Source organism: Rhincodon typus, chromosome 16 (genome assembly GCF_021869965.1).
Source record: "Rhincodon typus isolate 14 chromosome 16, sRhiTyp1.1, whole genome shotgun sequence".
NCBI classification, from domain to species: Eukaryota; Metazoa; Chordata; class Chondrichthyes; order Orectolobiformes; family Rhincodontidae; genus Rhincodon; species Rhincodon typus.
Window position 1 is genome coordinate 50,298,161 of NC_063347.1, and position 19,650 is coordinate 50,317,810.

Here is a 19,650-nt window from a genome sequence, read left to right on the forward strand (position 1 = left end):
GATGAAGGTGGGAGGAAGGACAGGTTAGGGAGGCGGGGACGAGCTGGGCTGGTTTTGGGATGCGGTAGGGGGAGGGGAGATTTTGAAGCTTGTGAAGTCCACATTGATACCATTGAGCTGCAGGGTTCTCAAGTGGAATATGAATTGCTGTTCCTGCAACCTTCGGGTGGCATCGTTGTGGCACTGCAGGAGGCCCAGATGGACATGTCATCTGAGGAATGGGAGGGGGAGTTGAAATGGTTCGCGACTGGGAGGTGCAGTTTTTAGTGTGAACCGAGCGTAGGTGTTCTGCAAAGCGGTCCCCAAGCCTCCGCTTGGTTTCCCCGATGTAGAGGAGGCCACAACGGGAACAGCGGATGCAGTATACCACATTAGCAGATGTGCAGGTGAACATCTGCTTGATGTGGAAAGTCATCTTGGGGCCTGGGATGGGGGTGAGGGAGGACGTGTAGCGGCAGGTGTAGCACTTCCTGTGGTTGCAGGGAAAAGTGCCGGGTGAGGTGGTGCTGGAGGAGAGTGTGGAGAGGACAAGGGAGTCACGGAGAGAGTTGTCCCTCCGGAAAGCAGATAAGGGTGGGGAGGAAAAAATGTCTTTGGTGGTGGGGTCGGATTGCAGATGGCGGAAGTGATCACGGTTCCTTTTGTCAATGGGCTCCCACGTTGTACATTCTGACAGATGCCACAAAATCTGACGCCCTGGATGTTTGCCGCATAATGGTCTCGGATACACTACAGGATACTTTTCAACAAATCACCTGCTTCTGTTTGCTTAGACCTTCCTGTTCTTGTGATATGAAGAAAAGGTTTTTATACGCAGCATGGTTAGGATTCATGCTGCAATGATTGAGACTGTGCTGGAGATAGATTTAGTCAAAGCTTCGAAGAGAGAATTTTTAAATTATCTACGTATAAATGCATGGTAAGATCATGGGAAACAGCAAGTAATGAGACCAGCAGAGTTAGCTTTTCCTGTTCATGTACTTACCTAAATGCCTTCTACGTGTGGTTCTGACTTGGCTGGCTTTGGGAAAAATCAGCCCTGTTTACTCACAGCTATACTTTGAAACTAACTGGTACTGCTGATTAATAGTTCCAGCAGCCAATGTAACACACACTGTCAGGGTCCAGACACTTTCCATACAGCAACATATCGCAATAGTGTTTTGTTTGGATTGTAGGGCACCATAGTATGCCCTATTAAGTTCAGCTGAACTTTTATCAACTGAAAGTTTACTGGCAGTGAGAAAACAATTGAATTGGCGACTGGGTTCATCTGCCTCATTTGCCGAGGGTCTTTTTGTGTGGCGTTAGCCCGACTTGGGCGAAGCTGCACTGGACCATTCAGAATTTCTTTGCGGCACTTTTAGTCATTATTTATGCACACCAGTCCTTATTGCTCATGTTTCTTTCTGAAAGCTGTAAATTGCCATGCCATGAGATTTCCTCACTGGAAATAGATTATACCAGGTACCCATCACCTCTGTGAATCATATTGACCTAAATAGAAAGATGAAGCATTCTTCAGTGACTGTTGGTTAAAGTGAAGCTTCTTTTATTCAGTTCTTGACAAAAACAGACATTAAATGTTTGATGCAAGTGTGCAATGTCAAATACGGATTTAGCACCAGCTATGCTTTACATCCTCTGGAAGCTGATGAATTGGATTTAAATTTTATGAACTTATTTTTATGAACATCATGAGACCATATTATTAGCTGAGCAGTATGGTTGATGTACACAATTAAAATATGCAAGTAAATTGCAGCATTCTCCCCCACTATTTTGGCACATTTGTTTGTGAATAGCACTTTGGTCAGTAGATTTGTAATTAACTTGTTTTCGTGATTTATAGCAGTAAATGATTGCAAATCAGAACCCTACAGGTGGGAAAGTCATCAAATGCTAGAAGGTACTTCTGAACGGATAGCTGAACAGTTATCACTTGGAAATGTTGTATCAGCATGCACCGTTTCAATACCATGATGCAAGGTAATAGTTTCGCTGGCAGATGTGATTTATTTTGAGAATGCAAGTCAAAAGGAATGCCAGTCCAGTAGAGGAAGACAAACAAGGAATGGCAGCATAAGCGTATTGAAGAAAAGACAAAGTTTTGGATGAATTGAAGAGACCTTTGGGGGTTTGAGGAAATAATCTGAAGGAAATGAGTGTGCAGGTAGATGAGGCTAATTAAAATAAAACGTTTTTGCTTTTTAAATGCAGAACACTGAATAATAAAAAAAAGTGAAAATTGTATGAGACATTGTTTATGCCGTAGTCAGTGTACTGTGTGCACTTTTGGATGCACCGTTATCATAAAGACATAGAGACCATGTGGGTTCACTAGGATGATGCCAGGGATGGAAGCCCATAATTATCAGAAATGAGTTATCGGAGCTATTCCTACTGGGAGGGTTAAGAGGCGATTTAAAGTAGCCAAGCGAGCTAACAGTCAATAGGTGCTGATGGTTTCCGTTCAATAGTAATTAAAATGAGAGGGGGTTAGGAGGCTTTAGACTAATGAATGTCTAAACTATCACTATTTATCTTTCCCTCGCATAAATTCCCTATAATAAGTTCTCAATAGTGAAGTTATATAGGATAAAAGTAAGTACTGTAGAGATAATACAAAAGTTGACAATGGGAAAAGTAATTTAGTCTAGATGGGAGGCAGTCTTGGGTGCTGAGAGGAATAAGTGTCAAAATGTGAAAGCTATGGTCACAATATTCCAGTCTTCTTTTAATTATGGAAATGTCGCCAGAGAACCGCAGAATTATCAGTGTTGTCATCCCCTGTTCAAAACGAGGGGAAAACAGTAAGGGTGAGAATGATTTGGGAGAAATGTGAAACATGCTATTTTACATTCTGAAAGCTACTGTAAGGGGTGACCATGGAAATATTGGATGCGTTCATATCATCTTCCAAAATTTTTGATTGTGGAACAGTCCAGCAAATTGTTGGGTGGCAAGTATAATCCCACTGTTAAAGAATTCAGAGAGGGAGGAACAGGGAATTACAGACTTGTTACAGAATACCTGTAGGTTTACACCAAGTCAGTGTGGATTTTGGATAAAGAAATAGTGTTTGACAGATATACTGGAATCTTTTAAGGTAGATGGGTTTATGGAGAAGGTGTTTGGTATGCTTACCTTTGTTGATAGGTGCATTGGGTATAGGGGTTGGGAGGTCATGTTGCGGCTGTGCAGGACATTGGTTAGGCCACTTTTGGCATACAGCGTGTACTTCTGGTCTCCCTGCTATAGGAAGGATGTTGTAAAACTTGAGAGGGTTTGGAAAAGATACGTAAGGATATTGCCAGGGTTGGAGTTTTGACCTATAGGGAGAGGCTGAATAGGCTGTTGCTATTTTCCTTGGAATGTCAAAAGCTGAGGGGTGACCTTATAGAAGTATATAAAACCATGAGGGACATAGATAGGATGAATAATCAAACCAGAGTGCATAGGTTTAAGGTGAAAGGGGAAAGATTTAAAGGGGACCTAAGGAGCAACTTTTTCATGCATAGGATGGTCTGTGTATGGAATGAGCTACCAGAGGAAGTGGTGGAGGCTGGTATAATTGCAACATTTAAGAGGCATTTGGATGGGTAGATGAAGAGGGGGGGGAAGGGTTTAGAGGGACATCGGCCAAATGCTGGCAAATGGGAGTAGACTAATTTAGGATATCTGGTTGACATGGACAAGTTGGACCGAAGGGTCTGTTTCCATGCTGTACAGCTGTATGACTGTGACATAACTGGTAGAATAGATGAGGGAGGACCAGTGGATGTGGTGAATTTGGATTTTCAGAAAGTTTTTGATAAAATCCCACATAAGAGGTTATTGTGCGAAACCAAAGCACATTGATGGTAATATATTGACATGGATTGAGAATTGGCTAGAAATTAGAGAGCTGGAATAGAAGGGTCAGTTTTGGTGCAGAAGGCAGCAATGAATGGGGTACTGCAAGGTTTAGTGCTTAGCCTGATATTCACAACATAAACCAATGATTTAGACGAGAGAATTAAATGCAATATTTCCAAGTTTGTTGATGACACAAAACCAGGTGGGATTGTGGGTGGTGAGAAGGATATAAGGAGGTTTGAGGGCAATTTGGAGAAGTGAGTGGGCAAATGCATTATAGATGCTGTTTAATAAGTGTAAATTCCCCACGTTGTTAGGGAAGTCAGAAAGGCAGAGTATTGCATAAAAGATGGTAGATCGGAAAATGTTGGTGTACATGTACACAGGTCATTGAAAGTGAGCATGCTGGTGCCACAAGCAAGAAGGAAGCCAAATCGTACATTGGCCTTAATTACAGGGGAATTTGTCTGCAGGAGCACAAAATCTTATTGCAGCTGTACAGGGCCTTATTGAGGCTTCACCTCGTGTATTGTGTGCAATTTTGGTCTAATTTCTGAAGAAATGATTTACTTGCTATGTAGGGTGTGCAGTATATGTTCACCCTAGCCTGATTGTTAGGATGACAGGGCTGGGTGCAGCGATAATGTTTACTCTCGCTGTGGGGAGCAGAACAGGGAGCTGTGGTCTTAGAATGTGCAGTGGTGCTTTTGAACTGAGATGAGGAGAAATTTCTCCATCCAGATGGTGGTGAACCTGTGAGATTTTTTACTACTGAAGGTTATGGAAGAAAACTCTGAGAATATATTTAAGAAAGAAGTAAATTTATATAAACTAAAGGTGTCAAGGTATATGGGGAGAAGGTGGGAGTATGACATTGAGATAGAAGGTCAGCCATGATTAAATGGTGAAACAGGCTCAATGGGCTGAATGGCCTACTCCTATTTTCTCTGAATCCGTGAATGGTTATTTTTCAGACTGGATGGTGCTCTGCTGTGTTTCCCTCAGACATTGGCATTAAGACCACTGCTCCTTTTGATGAAAACTAAAATCTGGACTTAGATACACAGACCATCATTTTAACAGTTGCACGGAACCTGCAACTCTTAAATGTAATGAACAGTAAATTAACAGATTTCTGTAGGGAATAGACTAGTGAAAAGTACTGATTCAAGACCGAGAGAATGTAGTCCGGGAAAACATGAAATCTTTCGTTTTGCTCGGAAACGTGAGGTGAGACAATTTAATCAAACTGTTAAAGGGCAGTTAAAGAAGAGGGCAACCTGAGACAAAGGTACAAAAGCCTTTGAAACTAGCCAGGAAATTTGTGGCTGTTAACATAGGCGCACGTTGCTTTAAAATAGAGCCATAGAGTACAAAAACAAGACCAGAGTGCTAAATCTTCATTTAATACAGGTTAGACTCCACTGGTTGCCATTTTATCAAAGATTGCAAGGCCACAAAGTTGCAGAACAGATTTTTTAACTCTTTCATGGAATGTGTGTATCACTGGCAGTTCCAATATTTCTTGCCTGTTAACTGCCATTGAGATGAGAGACTTGGTAAGCCGTTTCCAAGGGTGATTAAAATAGAGTCCATCACATTACTGTGGATCTAGAGTCACATACAGGCTACAGCAGTTAAGGATGTTGGATTTTCTTCCTTAAAAGCATTCATGAAGCAGAGTTGTTTTTATGACAGCTGACAAAGTTTCATGGGCATTATTACTGAGAGTAACTTCAAATTCCATATTTTCTTAATTGATTTTAAGTTCCACCAGCTGCCATGGTAAGATTCAAAGCTGTGTTCTTCAAGCCTCAAGTCCTGTGTTATTCCCATTGTCTCCTCAACTCAATTCATTATCTGGGTTGAAAGATTCCAATAATATGAAGAGTATAGAGAAGCAAAGATTGTTTGGTTTGAAGCAGAGAAGGTTGAAGGGAAATTTACTAGAGGTGTTCAAAGTTAATAGAATTTAAACGAATTAGCAAGAAGATTAGAGACGTCACATGGGGAAAAGTCTTTACTCTGATTTATTGGTCCAAGAAATGCACTGGCTGAAAGGATGAGTAATGAAGCATGGACTCCATCAATCTCTTTATCTGTCATGATTATTTATTCAAAATCTTCCAAGCTGTATTCCAGCTTACAAACTGATTTTATGTCTGAATTTAGAATTGTTCAAGTTGAGTTACTTTGAGGGAGGTAGTCCATCCTGGCACAGTAGTTTAGGCGTCTCTGGATAAAGCATTGGCAATTGTCCAAATATATTGAAATGGTGAGCCAAAGTGCAACTTGATTTTAAGCTAATTTATGCACATTTCTCTATAAGTGAGTGTAAACATCTGTGACTGTGTTGTATTCATCAATATGCATTTCTACATGGATGTGCATTCATATGTGTGTTGTATCTGTGTGTATAAACAAGAAAATTAACAATCATTATTTGCTGCTTCAGTGGACTGTTTCCTTTTTTTTTGCAACAAAATGTTCCCAGCAATTGACTTCAGGTTTGAATGCACACAGACACATGCGCATGCACTGACAGACACATGCATATATCCACGTACTGGGAGGTAACTTTGAAATAATGCAGAGATCCTATAACAGCATTGTTTCCTAATGCTATTTCATGTCCTCTGTTCTCATCATTAGAACTAGGTTGTGAGAGATCTAATATCACCAGCTGTAAAAGAATAAGTAGCTTTTCTGGCACTCTAAACTTTTTAACTGTAGGAAAAAGCCATGTCTATTTAAATGAACCTCTGTGCCTCCATGACAAAAGTACATTATCTACATGTCTATCTACAATGTATATTGTCTAAATGTAAAACTTATTTTAATACTTCCTTCATCACATTTTATTTATGTGACACAACATTCAGTTAGTAAATGAGTGGCTGCAATAATACATTGGCCTTTGTCATAAAACAGCATACCTTTTGACTTGCCTGAACTTTGCTATGGGAGATCTGCGAGCACCATCCAGACTTTGCAATCTGTGTGCTCTTTCCTGATCTCTCTCATCATCTAATGTTGATGTAATTGCCTTTTTGGTGAAAAAGACAGGATGAATGGAATATTTATAAAATGCATCAAACTAGGTATTCTCGAGCCACAATACAAATTGGCTCCTCAAATGAAATGTACACAAAGCAATGATGAGTCTGGTCTCTGGTCTGAATAATTTTGAATTAACTTATTGAGCACTGATTGATGTGTAGCCTTAAAGTATACTCACCAACTCTTCAGCAGAAAATAACATTCTTGTCCCAAATATTGTTCAGTGTGTGCATAGTTGAGGGATGGTGCCCCACGTTGTCAGAATTTCAGGCTCTTCACCACAGTTGTTTCTGTCTTGGTGTTATTGGTAAAAATTTATGGCTGGACCCCATGGCAAGAGTGATGGTAGGGATTTTATAGCATGAGTGATAGAGGGAGTTTATAGCAAGTGAAATGGGAATATTTTATAATGGGTATCTGGTGAAATGTTTTACAATATATAAAGTTGTTATGGTAAATTTGAGACTTAATGTGCAACTCCATGGGAGATTCTGTCATGACATATAACATATGTATGCACGTGCACCCTTATATCTTCATTACGTGAGAGACTCCTGACTTCATCTAATGCCAAAGCACACTTACATCATTTATTTCTCATTTGTATAAATTGATATTATTTCCGACACATGCAAAGTCTTTTTATACCATATTTTTCTTACAATTTTTGAATGATAAACAGTAGCATATGTAGCAGTATATTTCAATTCATTAGTATTCGCTTTAATGCTTATAAGAAATTTCAATATTGTTCCATGACAAGCTCCAAACATCTTGCATTTAGTTTGATCATGTAAAAAATTGTAATCCATATGCAATGCTCCACGTAAAATACTCTGACTCCCCGTCCTAAATTTAACACAGCCTCACATTTCCATCCTAGGTACACTCTTGGTCTTAGTCATGCTTGTATAAGATGGGGATATTACGAAGGAAGTAGTAAATTAGAAAGCAGAAAATAAACCAATGAGATCTGAGTTTATAGTCCAACCAATTTACTGACATATTGTATGTATCGGCCTAAATTTGTAGCCTCTGGGTAGTCAGAAACTGGACATACCATGACAAATGCGCATCAGGAGCTCTTGGAGGTCTTGATGCACTGAGTAATTGCCCAGAAGTTTAAGCTGCTTCTGTTGGGATGGATCCTGCATCAGAAGTTTGACTGGAAAAGCCCTGGGAAGGGAAGTGACCATCTTTTTTGTCTAACCTGGAATAAAAATAGAAATAGAAAAATAAAAGATTCAGGTGATAATCTCAAAACTCCTTTGCAACCTCCAAATGACAAGTCATTTCCACCACATTCCACTACTCTGGATGGATGCAGCTCCAGAAATACTCAAGAACCCGAATACCATCCAGGATAGATTAGCAAGAGCACATTGGAGATTTGCAAAGACGTGGCCAGGAATGGAGACTTTGTTATGAGGAATGCTTAGATGGTCTTGCGCTGCTTCTTTACAACTTTAGAAGGGTGATTTAATTGACATATTAAGTACGCTGGGGCCTACATGGAATGGATAGGATAAATTCATTTGCCTTGACAGCGTGGTCAACAACCAGAGGTATGGATTTCAAGCTTTTTTCGTAGAAAGATTAATTGATTGTAACAAGGTCAGTCAGGTGGACCCCGTAGCATATGAGTTCTCTGATTGGGGCTGTTAATCTGGCCCAGCCAGGGAGCACAAGAGTGTCAGAGGTTCTGCTCACTCTGAGAGCTAGCTCTGAGCGAGCTGGATCAGTATCAAAGACTCTCCATGCGTTAAGTAAAGGGTGACTTGCTAACTGGATACCGGCCTCTGTGGAATGATTTCACCCTCACTTTCGCAGACTTAACACTACTGCAGCTTGCACACTGACATTTCACGGGTTGCCTGTACTGCCATCTTGTTAACCAAGGAAGCCATGTTAAGCAAACAGATTATGTGACACTCACTTCTCTCTTGCAGGGCAAGATGGCTGATAACTGGAAGCAGCATTAACTAACCAGAGGAAGATAGGGGAGACTGATTTTCTTGACCACTATGAAAGAAGTGGTGCTGGACAATATTTAGTTGGCTGTTGCTGAGGCTATCGGCAGGAATAATGAAGCTAACTAAAATGATGATTCGATCCTGCCTAATCCTCCTTTCATTTCACTTACTCCTTACCTCTGCTCATTCTTCTGGTTAATAAGCTTTGGTGGTGTTAGCATGTTTTGGTCCCTTCTCCACTCTTCAAATATCTGGATGTCCAAGAGAAGCCTCCTGACCAGCCGCTGGGGGGACACCCATTGATGGAAGTGATGATGAACACTGTCACTTGATTTTGTACAAAGCAGGCCACCTCTCACAGAGTGAGGTGTATCCAACGCATATTGAGTAAGAAGCTTCAGTGGTGACTGAAGTTTTAGATATATGTACTTATCCTCGAAAGCTGTAGTAATTGTAATGAGGTCAGCCAGGTGGACTTAATAGAATATGATTGGGACTGTTAATCTGGCCTAAACAGGGAGCCCTGGCTGACAGATTTAAACAGGAGTGTCAGAGGTTCTGTTTACTCTGAGAGCTGGCTGTGAGGAAGTTGAATCAGTGTCAAGGACTCTTGACATATAAATAAATAGTAACTTGATGACAGGATACTGGCCTCCCTGGAGTTGTTTCAAAAGCAACAATTAAATTCTGAAGGAGTAATACTCCACAACTGTTAAAGCTAATTTTCAGTGCCAGAGAGGTGTTTACCATGAATTATGAAATGTGTCATTAATAGAATTGGACAAGGCTTGACCTGTTCTGTCAGTAGTGCCATGTAATTCATTTGAATGAGGAACCATATGGTGAGACACAGGTAATTCTCCTATAACGTAATAGTTGCGTTCTTGCGGGACCTCATGCCACAGAAGATTGTGCTGTAGGGAAATCGCTATACCTGTACAGCAGAAAGTTTGCATTATCCAAACGTTGTCCACTATTCGTCCATCGCATTACAGTCAATTCACATTAACAAAACAAGCATTCGTGCAGAACTACCCTGTACTGCTTTTGAATATTCTGAGGAGGAGAAGTGCATCTCTGGTAGCACTTTTAATGATTTTAATGGTGTGCATCTCTTCTCTTTTAAAGTTCCTGTCGCTTAGGCATATAAATAACAGTATATGCTGTGAGCCTCACCGTTATTTTCAAAGCAAACTCTGGACAAATGATGTATCACCGAATATTATGGTACGGGACATTGTCTTGTTACATGCAATCCTGGAACATCTCTCTTTGGGTTAAATTTCCAGACATTTGAACTTTTTATACTGGTCAGGTATATAAATCTACATTGTCAAATTAAATAAATCAATAAGAGTTTTGAGGGACAGGAAGGATTTACTAATGCAAAACCTATACCTTAAGTTGTTTTATTATCTCTGTATCCCTCCACATTGTCTCTTGGCAAAACTAAATGCTGTCATCCTTTGGCGCTGTGCCTATGTTCTCATTAGAATAAACAGGAAGGAAATTAAGGGCTGGAGAAATGTGCAAATGGAAATCTCTGGCCATTCTATCAATGCAAAGCAGACAGCTTTGAGATGTCCAAGAGCTTTATCTCTGGAAGCAGTTTGTAAAGATTCCAATAGCTGCTGCAGAGAATGCTTAAAGTAGACAACAGGTCAATAAGTGTCATAAAGATAAGATTAAGAGAGAAAGGTCTGGGGTATCATCCTTGACAAGAAACAGGCCTTTTTCCACCTAAAGTAACGTTGGCATTTCAGTTGTAATCTTTAGTGGACTGACTTAGTTGCTATTTAGCCGCATGCTCGTTCTTTCTTTCTCATTGAAAATTAATGAAGGAATCTCAAATTTAGATTTCTGGATTAAGAGACACCATTGAAAGTTGTATTGGCTCAGTTTTGTTTCTGTCCGACAACTGGGCCTCTTTGCTTTTGCTTAATGTCTGTCACTAAACGACAGGGCATAAACAAATTGTACCACCAACTCCACCAATTACCTATTGATTACTGCTTAATGACTATTTGAATATACCTTCAATGTTTAATCTATGATTTTGTGTTCTTCTAAACAATGTTCTGAATCCTGTAATGTGTCATGGAGCACAATATCATTCCAACTTTGTTACTTTTTCACCTTGATCATGTGTTACCATCTCTGTGCAATTAGATGTCAGTCATTTAATTGAAACAAATGAAATGTATTTCCAAAACAAGCTATTCAGCTGTATATCACCTCAAACTTACCACCTTTGTTTGGAAGTGATATTGTTCCTAGGTTTGTGTTAAATTTGCTAAAATTCACCCATGCCCCATTAAATTACAACCATAAAATTAGCTGTCAGTTGTATTTATTATTGATGCCTTGTGATACAACAATCTCATGGATAATTTGCATCCTGAAATAAGACTTATGATGATTTTATCCATAGTTAGAAAATAATTTTATTAGAATACTAAATTTTAGTGGCAGTGATAGTGGTTTAATGTTTAATACTTTCAAATAACATTGTTTGTCTACATTATTGAACCTTAATCATCTCAAGTAAGTGGCTTGGCACTTCTACAAAAGCAATGGACTGAATAATATTGCACAAATAAATATCTGTAAACTAATATCATTTAGATTGTTTTAGGTTAATTATATTATTTTTAAGGATCATTGTAACAATTAATTTTTACTGTTTTCCATTCCTCATCCTAGGTGAAGAGAGGATTGGAACACACTCCCAATACCAACAGGAAGGCAAAGTTCAGTTTGTGATTGATGCTGTATATGCCATTGCCCATGCTCTGCACAACATGCATAAAGTTCTGTGCCCAGGCTACACTGGCATCTGTCCTGCAATGGACCCAATTAATGGAGATGACCTCCTGGGATACATCCGTAATATACATTTTAATGGTGAGCCTGCTGTTTTTACGCTGTTGAAGAAATGGGGAATTTGCAATTTATTGATCATTATTTATGTTTTTTCATTGTTCAGTTACAAGAGTTTCAGAAAAGACACACCAATTGTCATTAATTACTCTACAGCAAATTTTAATCTCTTTAATGGAGCAAATCAGAAAGAGATTTTGTTACCTCCTGGGAACCAGCTTCATTTAATTCACAAGGAACGAACTCAAACTCTGGGGAATTAAGTTGATCTCTGATCTCAATTTCAAAATGCAATCTGCTTGTCCTTAAAGTGAACTTTAGTGTAAGGTAAGGATGGGAAAATCTACCTTAATAACTACCTTGTTAAGTCAGTTTCAATGTAATATTGACCCTATTTAGTCTTTAAGTATAGATAAACTACATTAAATTACATGTATTGACTCACGAGGCAATAGTGAATAATAAATACAGTCAGTGCAACATTTACGTTGGTACTTTAGTGAGAGGTTAGACAGTAGGAGTTAAGTTTCAGTGGGCTATGCGATGAATTAATACCTCCTTGTAAGGCATTTTACCTTGAAAGTTCTGGCAGCAGACTGGGACAGATGATGAGCAATGCCTGTATAATGGTATTTCCAATGCTGCCAAACATTTATTAAATCAAGAAATCGAGTTTTAGAAAATGCAACTTTCTGGTCAAGTGAACTATAAACCTGAAGGTTAAACCCCTTGATAATCTCTGTCCGTTGCTTTTAAGTTTTTTTTTACTCATGGGTCTCTATAATGATGTCGCTGACATTTTCCAGATCTCAGACTCATTTTTGTTTAGTTCTGTGTGTCAACTATTGTGAAGTAAAAAGCCAATAGGGCATCGTATAACCTTTTTCTTATTACTATAGAAAAATCAGGATAGCAGCATGGAATCAAAAGATCTGTTACACAAATAACATCACTGTCACAGAAACTGCTAAAACTGGCCTCCTGCAACCAGCAATGTCAGTGTAGCCATTATTGACAGGGTGACTTTGAAAAGAGACAATTGATTACTCATTAAAAAGAAAGGATAATGGACATAATCAAATCCCAGCACTGCACTTCCAATTGTCTTCAGATGTGTAGTTACATCACAATTTGGCATTTAAACTAAAGTTATAATGTATTCTTGGAACTGGGTCTGATTCCAAAGAGTAGCTGAGTGAGACTCTTAATGTGGTGGAAGTGGTGGTTTAGCCTTCACCTTTCTAGTTTGTCACCACATGGAATATAAATCAAATGTGTGCCAAGAAGTGTAAAAAGATATACGTGGGACCCTAGATTGCTAGTTATGGCACTTACATTTTAGCAACTGAATGCTAGAAAGTCCTGTCACGAATATACATCCATTCCAACAATTATACTCAAGGTGTCCCATTTTGTTCCTGTTATTCTTTGATGGAATATTCTGGCCTGGAAATAAAAGTAACACTAATTATGACCAGAGCAAATAGAGTGCTCTTTCAGATATAACAGTTACTTTGTGTATTTGTAAAAAAATTCTAAATGTTCTGTGCTAGTGAAATCCTCTTTCATATACAGTATTGCTTACCCCAAAGGACAATGGTATATTGAAATACTAAAACACAGCAGCTCAACCTTTAATACATTTTCTTTCAATCAAAAAGGCAAAAGCAAGTCACAAAAAAGTCCAAGATTAAGAAAATAATTCAAAGCAGGGGTAGATCTTGGAGTCCTAACCTTTGGGAGCCATGTTTGCATTGGAGGTCAAACACTAACTAGTTAACTGTTTAATTGCACTTCAGAAATGTGGATAGATTGGAAATGTTGTGACTGTTTTCATTGGAGAAGAGAAAGATTAGAGAAGATTTGATTGAGGTATCAAAAATCAACAGGTCTGGATTGAGTAGATAGTGTGCATGGTAGAGGCAGGTTCAGCTTAATCACTGAACAGGAGGTTTGATTATTGTCCAAACAAGAAAAACATGCACGTTTATACAAAATAAACTAGTCCAAACTTGTCTGTATTTGGTCCATATCCCTCTAAATCTTTCCTATTTGTGTACCTATCCAAATCTCTCTCAAATGTGGTAACTGTACCTGTATCTACCACTCTCTCTGGCAGTTCATTCCATAAACAAACCATCCTCTGTGTGAGAAAGTTGTCCCTCAGGTCCCTTTTAAATCTTTCTCCTCTCACCTTAACAATATGTCAACTGTTTTTGAACTCGCCCACCCTAGGGGAAAAGATCTTTGCTGTCCACCTTATCTATGCCCCTCATGACTTTATAAACCTTTATAAGGTCACCTCTCAACCTCCTACGCTCCAGTGGGAAAAGTCCCAGCCTAGCCAAACCTATAACCTATAACTCAAACCCTCCCGTCCCAGCACTGTCACCAACACTTTCTTTTATTTACTTCTTGAGAATTTGTCTTTTCTTTACCTTGAAAGGTATATTTTTACTTGTTTGACATTAGTGTGCAGAGAACAATTAAAACAAGAAAGCGAGTTGTTATTGGAAATTTTCCAGTACCTCCACACATGAGGGAAAAGATATATTTTAATGCTTTTTCTTTGCAGGCTAGGTGGTTCTCTGCTGCACTGCTCCTGCATAAGCCATGACCACTTGACCAGAAGCCAGTCAGAATGTGGTTGTCAAGCTATTTTCCTTTACCTATGGTGTCTGCCTATTTTCTGAGTATTCTAAGGAAAAGTAACAATGTATACGACTCAGTGTGCTCCACTAACCATGGTTTTTAAAGCTTCAACCATTTCTTAAGACAGTGAACTTGGTTTAAAGTAGTATCTTAAAGTAGTTTTTTTCTGAAGAAGGGTCTCGGCCCGAAACGTCAGCTTTCCTGCTCCTCTGATGCTGCTTGGCCTGCTGTGTTCATCCAGCTCTACACCTTGTTATCTCAGATTCTCCAGCATTGTCAGTTCCTACTACCTCTTAAAGTAGTATCTTCCCTTTTAAGTGTACAGTCCAAAAGTAAGAGCCATATATGTAGTCAGTACATACCAGTGAGGCCCATTTCAGATGCAAGCCTTATTTCATATTTTATGCAGTACCTTGATCTTTTTACTGTCTTGACCAAATACTGATCCATGTCTCCCTTCAATCTCATCTACCCAGTTAACATCTTGATGCATTTGTCTGGAGGCAGCAGGTGGCTTGCAAATCATAGCATATGGCTTATTTTCTCCTGGTCCTTGAGGCTTTTGTGAACACTTTAATCAAATGTTCTAAGTAATTGATGTTTCCTGAAGTGCAAAGTAATCAGTATAACAAAATCTTGCCGGTGAGAGGCGTCTCACAACGTGTGTAGTTAGATGGACTATTTCAGCATCTTGACTTTTTTTTGTGCATTAAATTGTTCAAAGTGTAAACTGGCAGGAACCATGGGCATCTCAGACTGGGGAAATGACGGGGTCATCAATCTATTTCCTTACCTGTGAGATTTAAGGGTCGGTAAAGAAACAGGAGCAATGAGGAAGGAGTGTGAATTAAAGTCACGTGAATTAAAGTACAGAAGGAAAAATTGAAGATTGGTTTGATTGAGAACAGAAGTGAATTAAAAGCAGTAAATAAAAATTGATAGTCTTTCAGTTTTAGAGTAATTCACTACCTGAAGAAATGGAACTCAACAGTTCCAGTTGTTTCTGTTTTGAGTCAGAAAATGTGATTGATATGGTGATGACCTGGCTGCTAAAAAGGTACGCAGACTTTTGGTTTTCAATCTCAGTTTTCTGCAGCAAGACTATTTGGCAGCTAGTCTCCAAATTCAGTACGTTTATTAAAATAACATAGAGTGCAATTCTGTTTGTGAGAAGCAAGCAGTTGAACAACATGAATGAACAAAAGATTCCAGAGATTACCAATTCACAGCAAATCTCTGAACTTGCCAGCTCATTTGCCGATAAATAACAGTGCATGTTGTTAAAACAATGATACTTCTAGCAGTATACTGGTCAAAATGCCCTCAGGGATACAAAATAATGGCAGGAGAAATATCTTTCTGAAAACTAACCATTTTTGATTGTTGCAATGAACTAAAAAGTGTAAACTAAGAGGAAATATATAGGATAATGTTCCTTATAATATGAGACAGGATCGATTCTGGTTCGGCCACTTCATCAATAAGTTATCAACATTTTGAAGAGAACACTTCTTATTTGATTTTTTTCTTGCTTCTTCAAAAACAAAATCTGTCTTACATTAAATTCTTATTAGCAGATTTAGGCTGAACATAAAACAAAGATTTCCTAAGACCTTTGCTATCCTTTCTATTCAGATAATACAGCACAATATGGCGTCTTGCCTATATAAATACAAATAAGTTAGTCAAAATGCCCTTGTCTGTCTGGATAAAGAAAAAAATGAATTGGCCGAAATTTTGTATGTTTCCAAAATAATCATTAGCAGCCTGTATCAAGTCTGATTGCATTCTGTCTTTTGAACTGAACAATCATTTTGAATGGCTTTACTTCAATACCTAGGTTATCCTGGGGAATTGGTTACTCTACTTGTGATTGTGAAAGGTTGTACACAATTTTAAAAAAACAACATTCAAAGGCCCTTTCTGCAATTTACCTTTCTTGCTGTTATTTGGCTTGATGATTCTTACAAGTTAGTTAATGAAATTTAAAAAAAAAAGCAAAAATGCAGTTGTTGAAACCGGAAGGTCAGAGAGGTCTAACTTGTGCTTGTTCAAGTCGCCTGTCACAAAGCACATCAGGCCAGAGGCTGAGCATTAATTTTCTTGAGCCTTTGCTGGAGAGGGCAAAGGGGTGTGGAATAAAAAAAGAAAAAAAAACTGAAGTGGTAAAGAGTAAAATGAAATCCTTGCTCTTGGTTGAGTTCTTTGCGGGGGAGAAAAATATAGAAGACTAGCTATTAAGCTGCCAAGCCATGGAGGTATGTCCACTCAGTGATGCCAGTTTTATGTTCTTGACCTTCTGTAGTTCGCCTCTTGTATCCATGGCAAAACTTGGCACAAGAGCAGACATGTTCATTGCCTGGTTCATTTTATCTGATGTCAGCCTCCCAGGGTAGATGTGGCTATTGGCAACACCGTAGAAATTAGGGAAGCAGCTCTCTTTTTTTGAATATTTAAGGTAATGAATTGATATATTTTCAGTATCAACAAGGCATTAAAGAAACAATATGCTACAGCTTATTTTAAAGCAAGGCTGGAAGGCGTTGAAGAGACAAATTGGCCACATAGATTAGACTGAATTAATTCTAACTAGCCGTACAGGCTTAGATTGAATGTGCAACTGGAGGCAGGAGTTCAAATTAGCCTCAAAGAGAAGATAAAGATTAGAACCTTTTCTCATGACAGAATAGTGACTGTGTGAAGCAGACTAGAAGCAACAGCAGTTAATGTCATGTTGATGGACTCTTTTTCAAAAGATCGAGATAAATATTTGATTAGGAACAGGTTTAAAGCTTTAGAGAGATAAATACAGACAAAGATTATCAAATACAGCACAGAGTATGATGATGCCTGTTCATCTGGGACCATGGTTGCACAATGGGATCGTAAGGTTGAATAGATTGATATTGTTGTTTATTACCTTTGGGAAATGGGAGGGGAAAAAAAAGTTGCAGTGATTCAGGAGAAATAATGGGGATAGCAGCTGATGAGCTGAATTGAACATGGAATGAAAGCAGAAACTGCTGTAAACACAAAGCAAGAAGGCCATCATTTTTCATGAAAACTCAACAGTTTGGGATGTTAACCCTAAGACGTAATCCCTTTCCACAGATACCCTAGCCTTCTGAGTGTTTCCAGCATTGGGTTTCAGAGCCGTTGCACTTGCAGTATTATTGTTTTAATTTAATTAACTTTAAAGACAGTAACTCGCATTCCTCAGTTCCAATGCACAGGCATGACATTTGCCACAATTGTCATTTTCAACAGTGATCAGTTCCATTTCTGTTTGTTTTGGATGAATGTACGTACACAGTATCAACTAGTTCATGCTAAGGGAAGTTAATTATTTGGGACAGCTATCAAGAAAATGCGAACATTCATTTAGTTCTCAAAACTGAAGATAACTCGACATTGATTATAAGTCACTACATTGCACTAAATATTTTTGTCTTAGTTCAATTCAGCACATTATAGCTACCTAACTATTCTAATTTCGTCTACCTGGTTCAGTTTCGAACTGCTGGTCCTTTCACCTTTGCTGATGGCAGATAAAAGCAGCCCAAGTCAAAGATCATTCATATTGAACATGCTGTTCCACAAACAGTAATCTAATCAATGCAGTTCCAATGAATCGACAGTACGACCATTGAGATGGAACTTGCTCCTTCTGAAGGAGCATTCCATCAAATGTACACTACGATACACATTTGATAGGTGGCTTAAAAAGTTAAGCATATCTCCATCTATTGGGAAGTTTGTACTTTATTATTGAATAATGGTTACATGTACATTAGAATCTCTCAAAATTATGATTTTATATTACATATTTGAAGACTATAACCCTCCCTAAACCTTTCTTTTCTCCTTTAAAATCCTTCTTAAAGCCTTGACAACTCTCTTGACCAAGCTTTTGGTCATCTGTCCTAATGTTTGTCTGGGTCTCTTATCATGCTTCTCTGAAGCACTTGAACTATTGTTCAAGTCAGTATATCCTAATAGGTGGAAGCAACTCTACCACCTAGAAGAATAAAGGCCACAGAAACATGGCAACTCCACATTCTAACTCCCCTGGAGTCAGCATCATCTTGAGGTGGAACCATACAGCCATTAGTTCATTGTCATTAGGTTAAAAACCAAGAAGTTGCTCTCAAATTCCACTGTGGCTGTACCTGTCGGAAGGAATGCACTGGTTCAAGAGGAGACTTACTACTGTCTTCCTAAGGACAACTGGGGATGAGCAGTGTTGTTCACATCCCATAAACAGATTAAAGATTAAATGCATTTACCTTGAAATTATGAAACGAAAACAGAAACTGCAGAACTGAAGAAGGGTCACTGGACCCAGAATTTTGACTCTGGTTTGCTGCCAGACCTGCTGCATCTCTTCAACAATTTCTGTTTCTGTTTCAGGTTTCTAGCATCTGTAGTTTTTTTTTTGTTACCTTGAAATTATATAGGTATTGAATGTCCGTGTAGGGTTTCTTCTTTAGTGTGAGGCCTTGTTCTCCATCAGTTTTATGCAGAAAAAGTTCAACACACTTCTGGCAAGGATAGTGTGCAGTCTTTGAATAGCCACCTTTTGAATCCAGCTATGTGTAGGCCCGTCACAGACGTGGACAACCACATGGATGGGGAAAAATAAGTATTTATTGTCAAAACAAGCTATTTAAATTATTCAGATATTAGGAACTGCAGATGCTGGAGTCCGCGATAACGCAATGTGGAGCTGGAGGAACACAGCAGGCTAGGCAGCATCAAAGGAGCAGGAAAGCTGACGTTTCGGGTCGGGACCCTCCTTCAGTATTTAAATTCCAGTCAGCCATGGGCTCCACACGCCTCCACTACGATTCCAATCTCCTCTCCCTTCCTGAACCACTGATGGGTTGGTAGATGCTCACTTCATGGTGGAGAATGTTGGGCTAAGATGTTTGCTTGGACAACCCTTGGGCATTTGGGTCTGGACAGGCCAGTCACGCTGAGGGTTTCCTTACCAGGGGAAAGTTGACCCTTCTTGGTCTGATTTTCCAAGGGTCAGAGGCAGGTGCATTTAGGTTAGAGATGAGGGGCTGCAGCCATCTCTGCAGTCTCCTGAGTGCAAGCTGACAAACTGCCTGTGTGTGGTTCCTGCTCTGAATGGGTGAGGGCGGGACACCTGGACCAGAATCAAGACTCCCCACCTCACTCCCTTCCTGACTTCAGTCTTGAGGACTAATTCAGGGGCAATGAG

General features: G+C 39.1%; 1 protein-coding gene across 1 annotated transcript in view; it reads left to right on the forward strand.

The window, feature by feature from the left end:
• Positions 1 to 19,650, forward strand: part of LOC109930127 (metabotropic glutamate receptor 7) — a 645,315-nt gene that overhangs the window by 384,901 nt on the left and 240,764 nt on the right. The window contains exon 6 of the mRNA XM_048606606.1: positions 11,595 to 11,795. Coding sequence (XP_048462563.1) covers positions 11,595 to 11,795 — 201 coding nt within the window. The remainder of the gene's footprint in view (positions 1 to 11,594; positions 11,796 to 19,650) is intronic.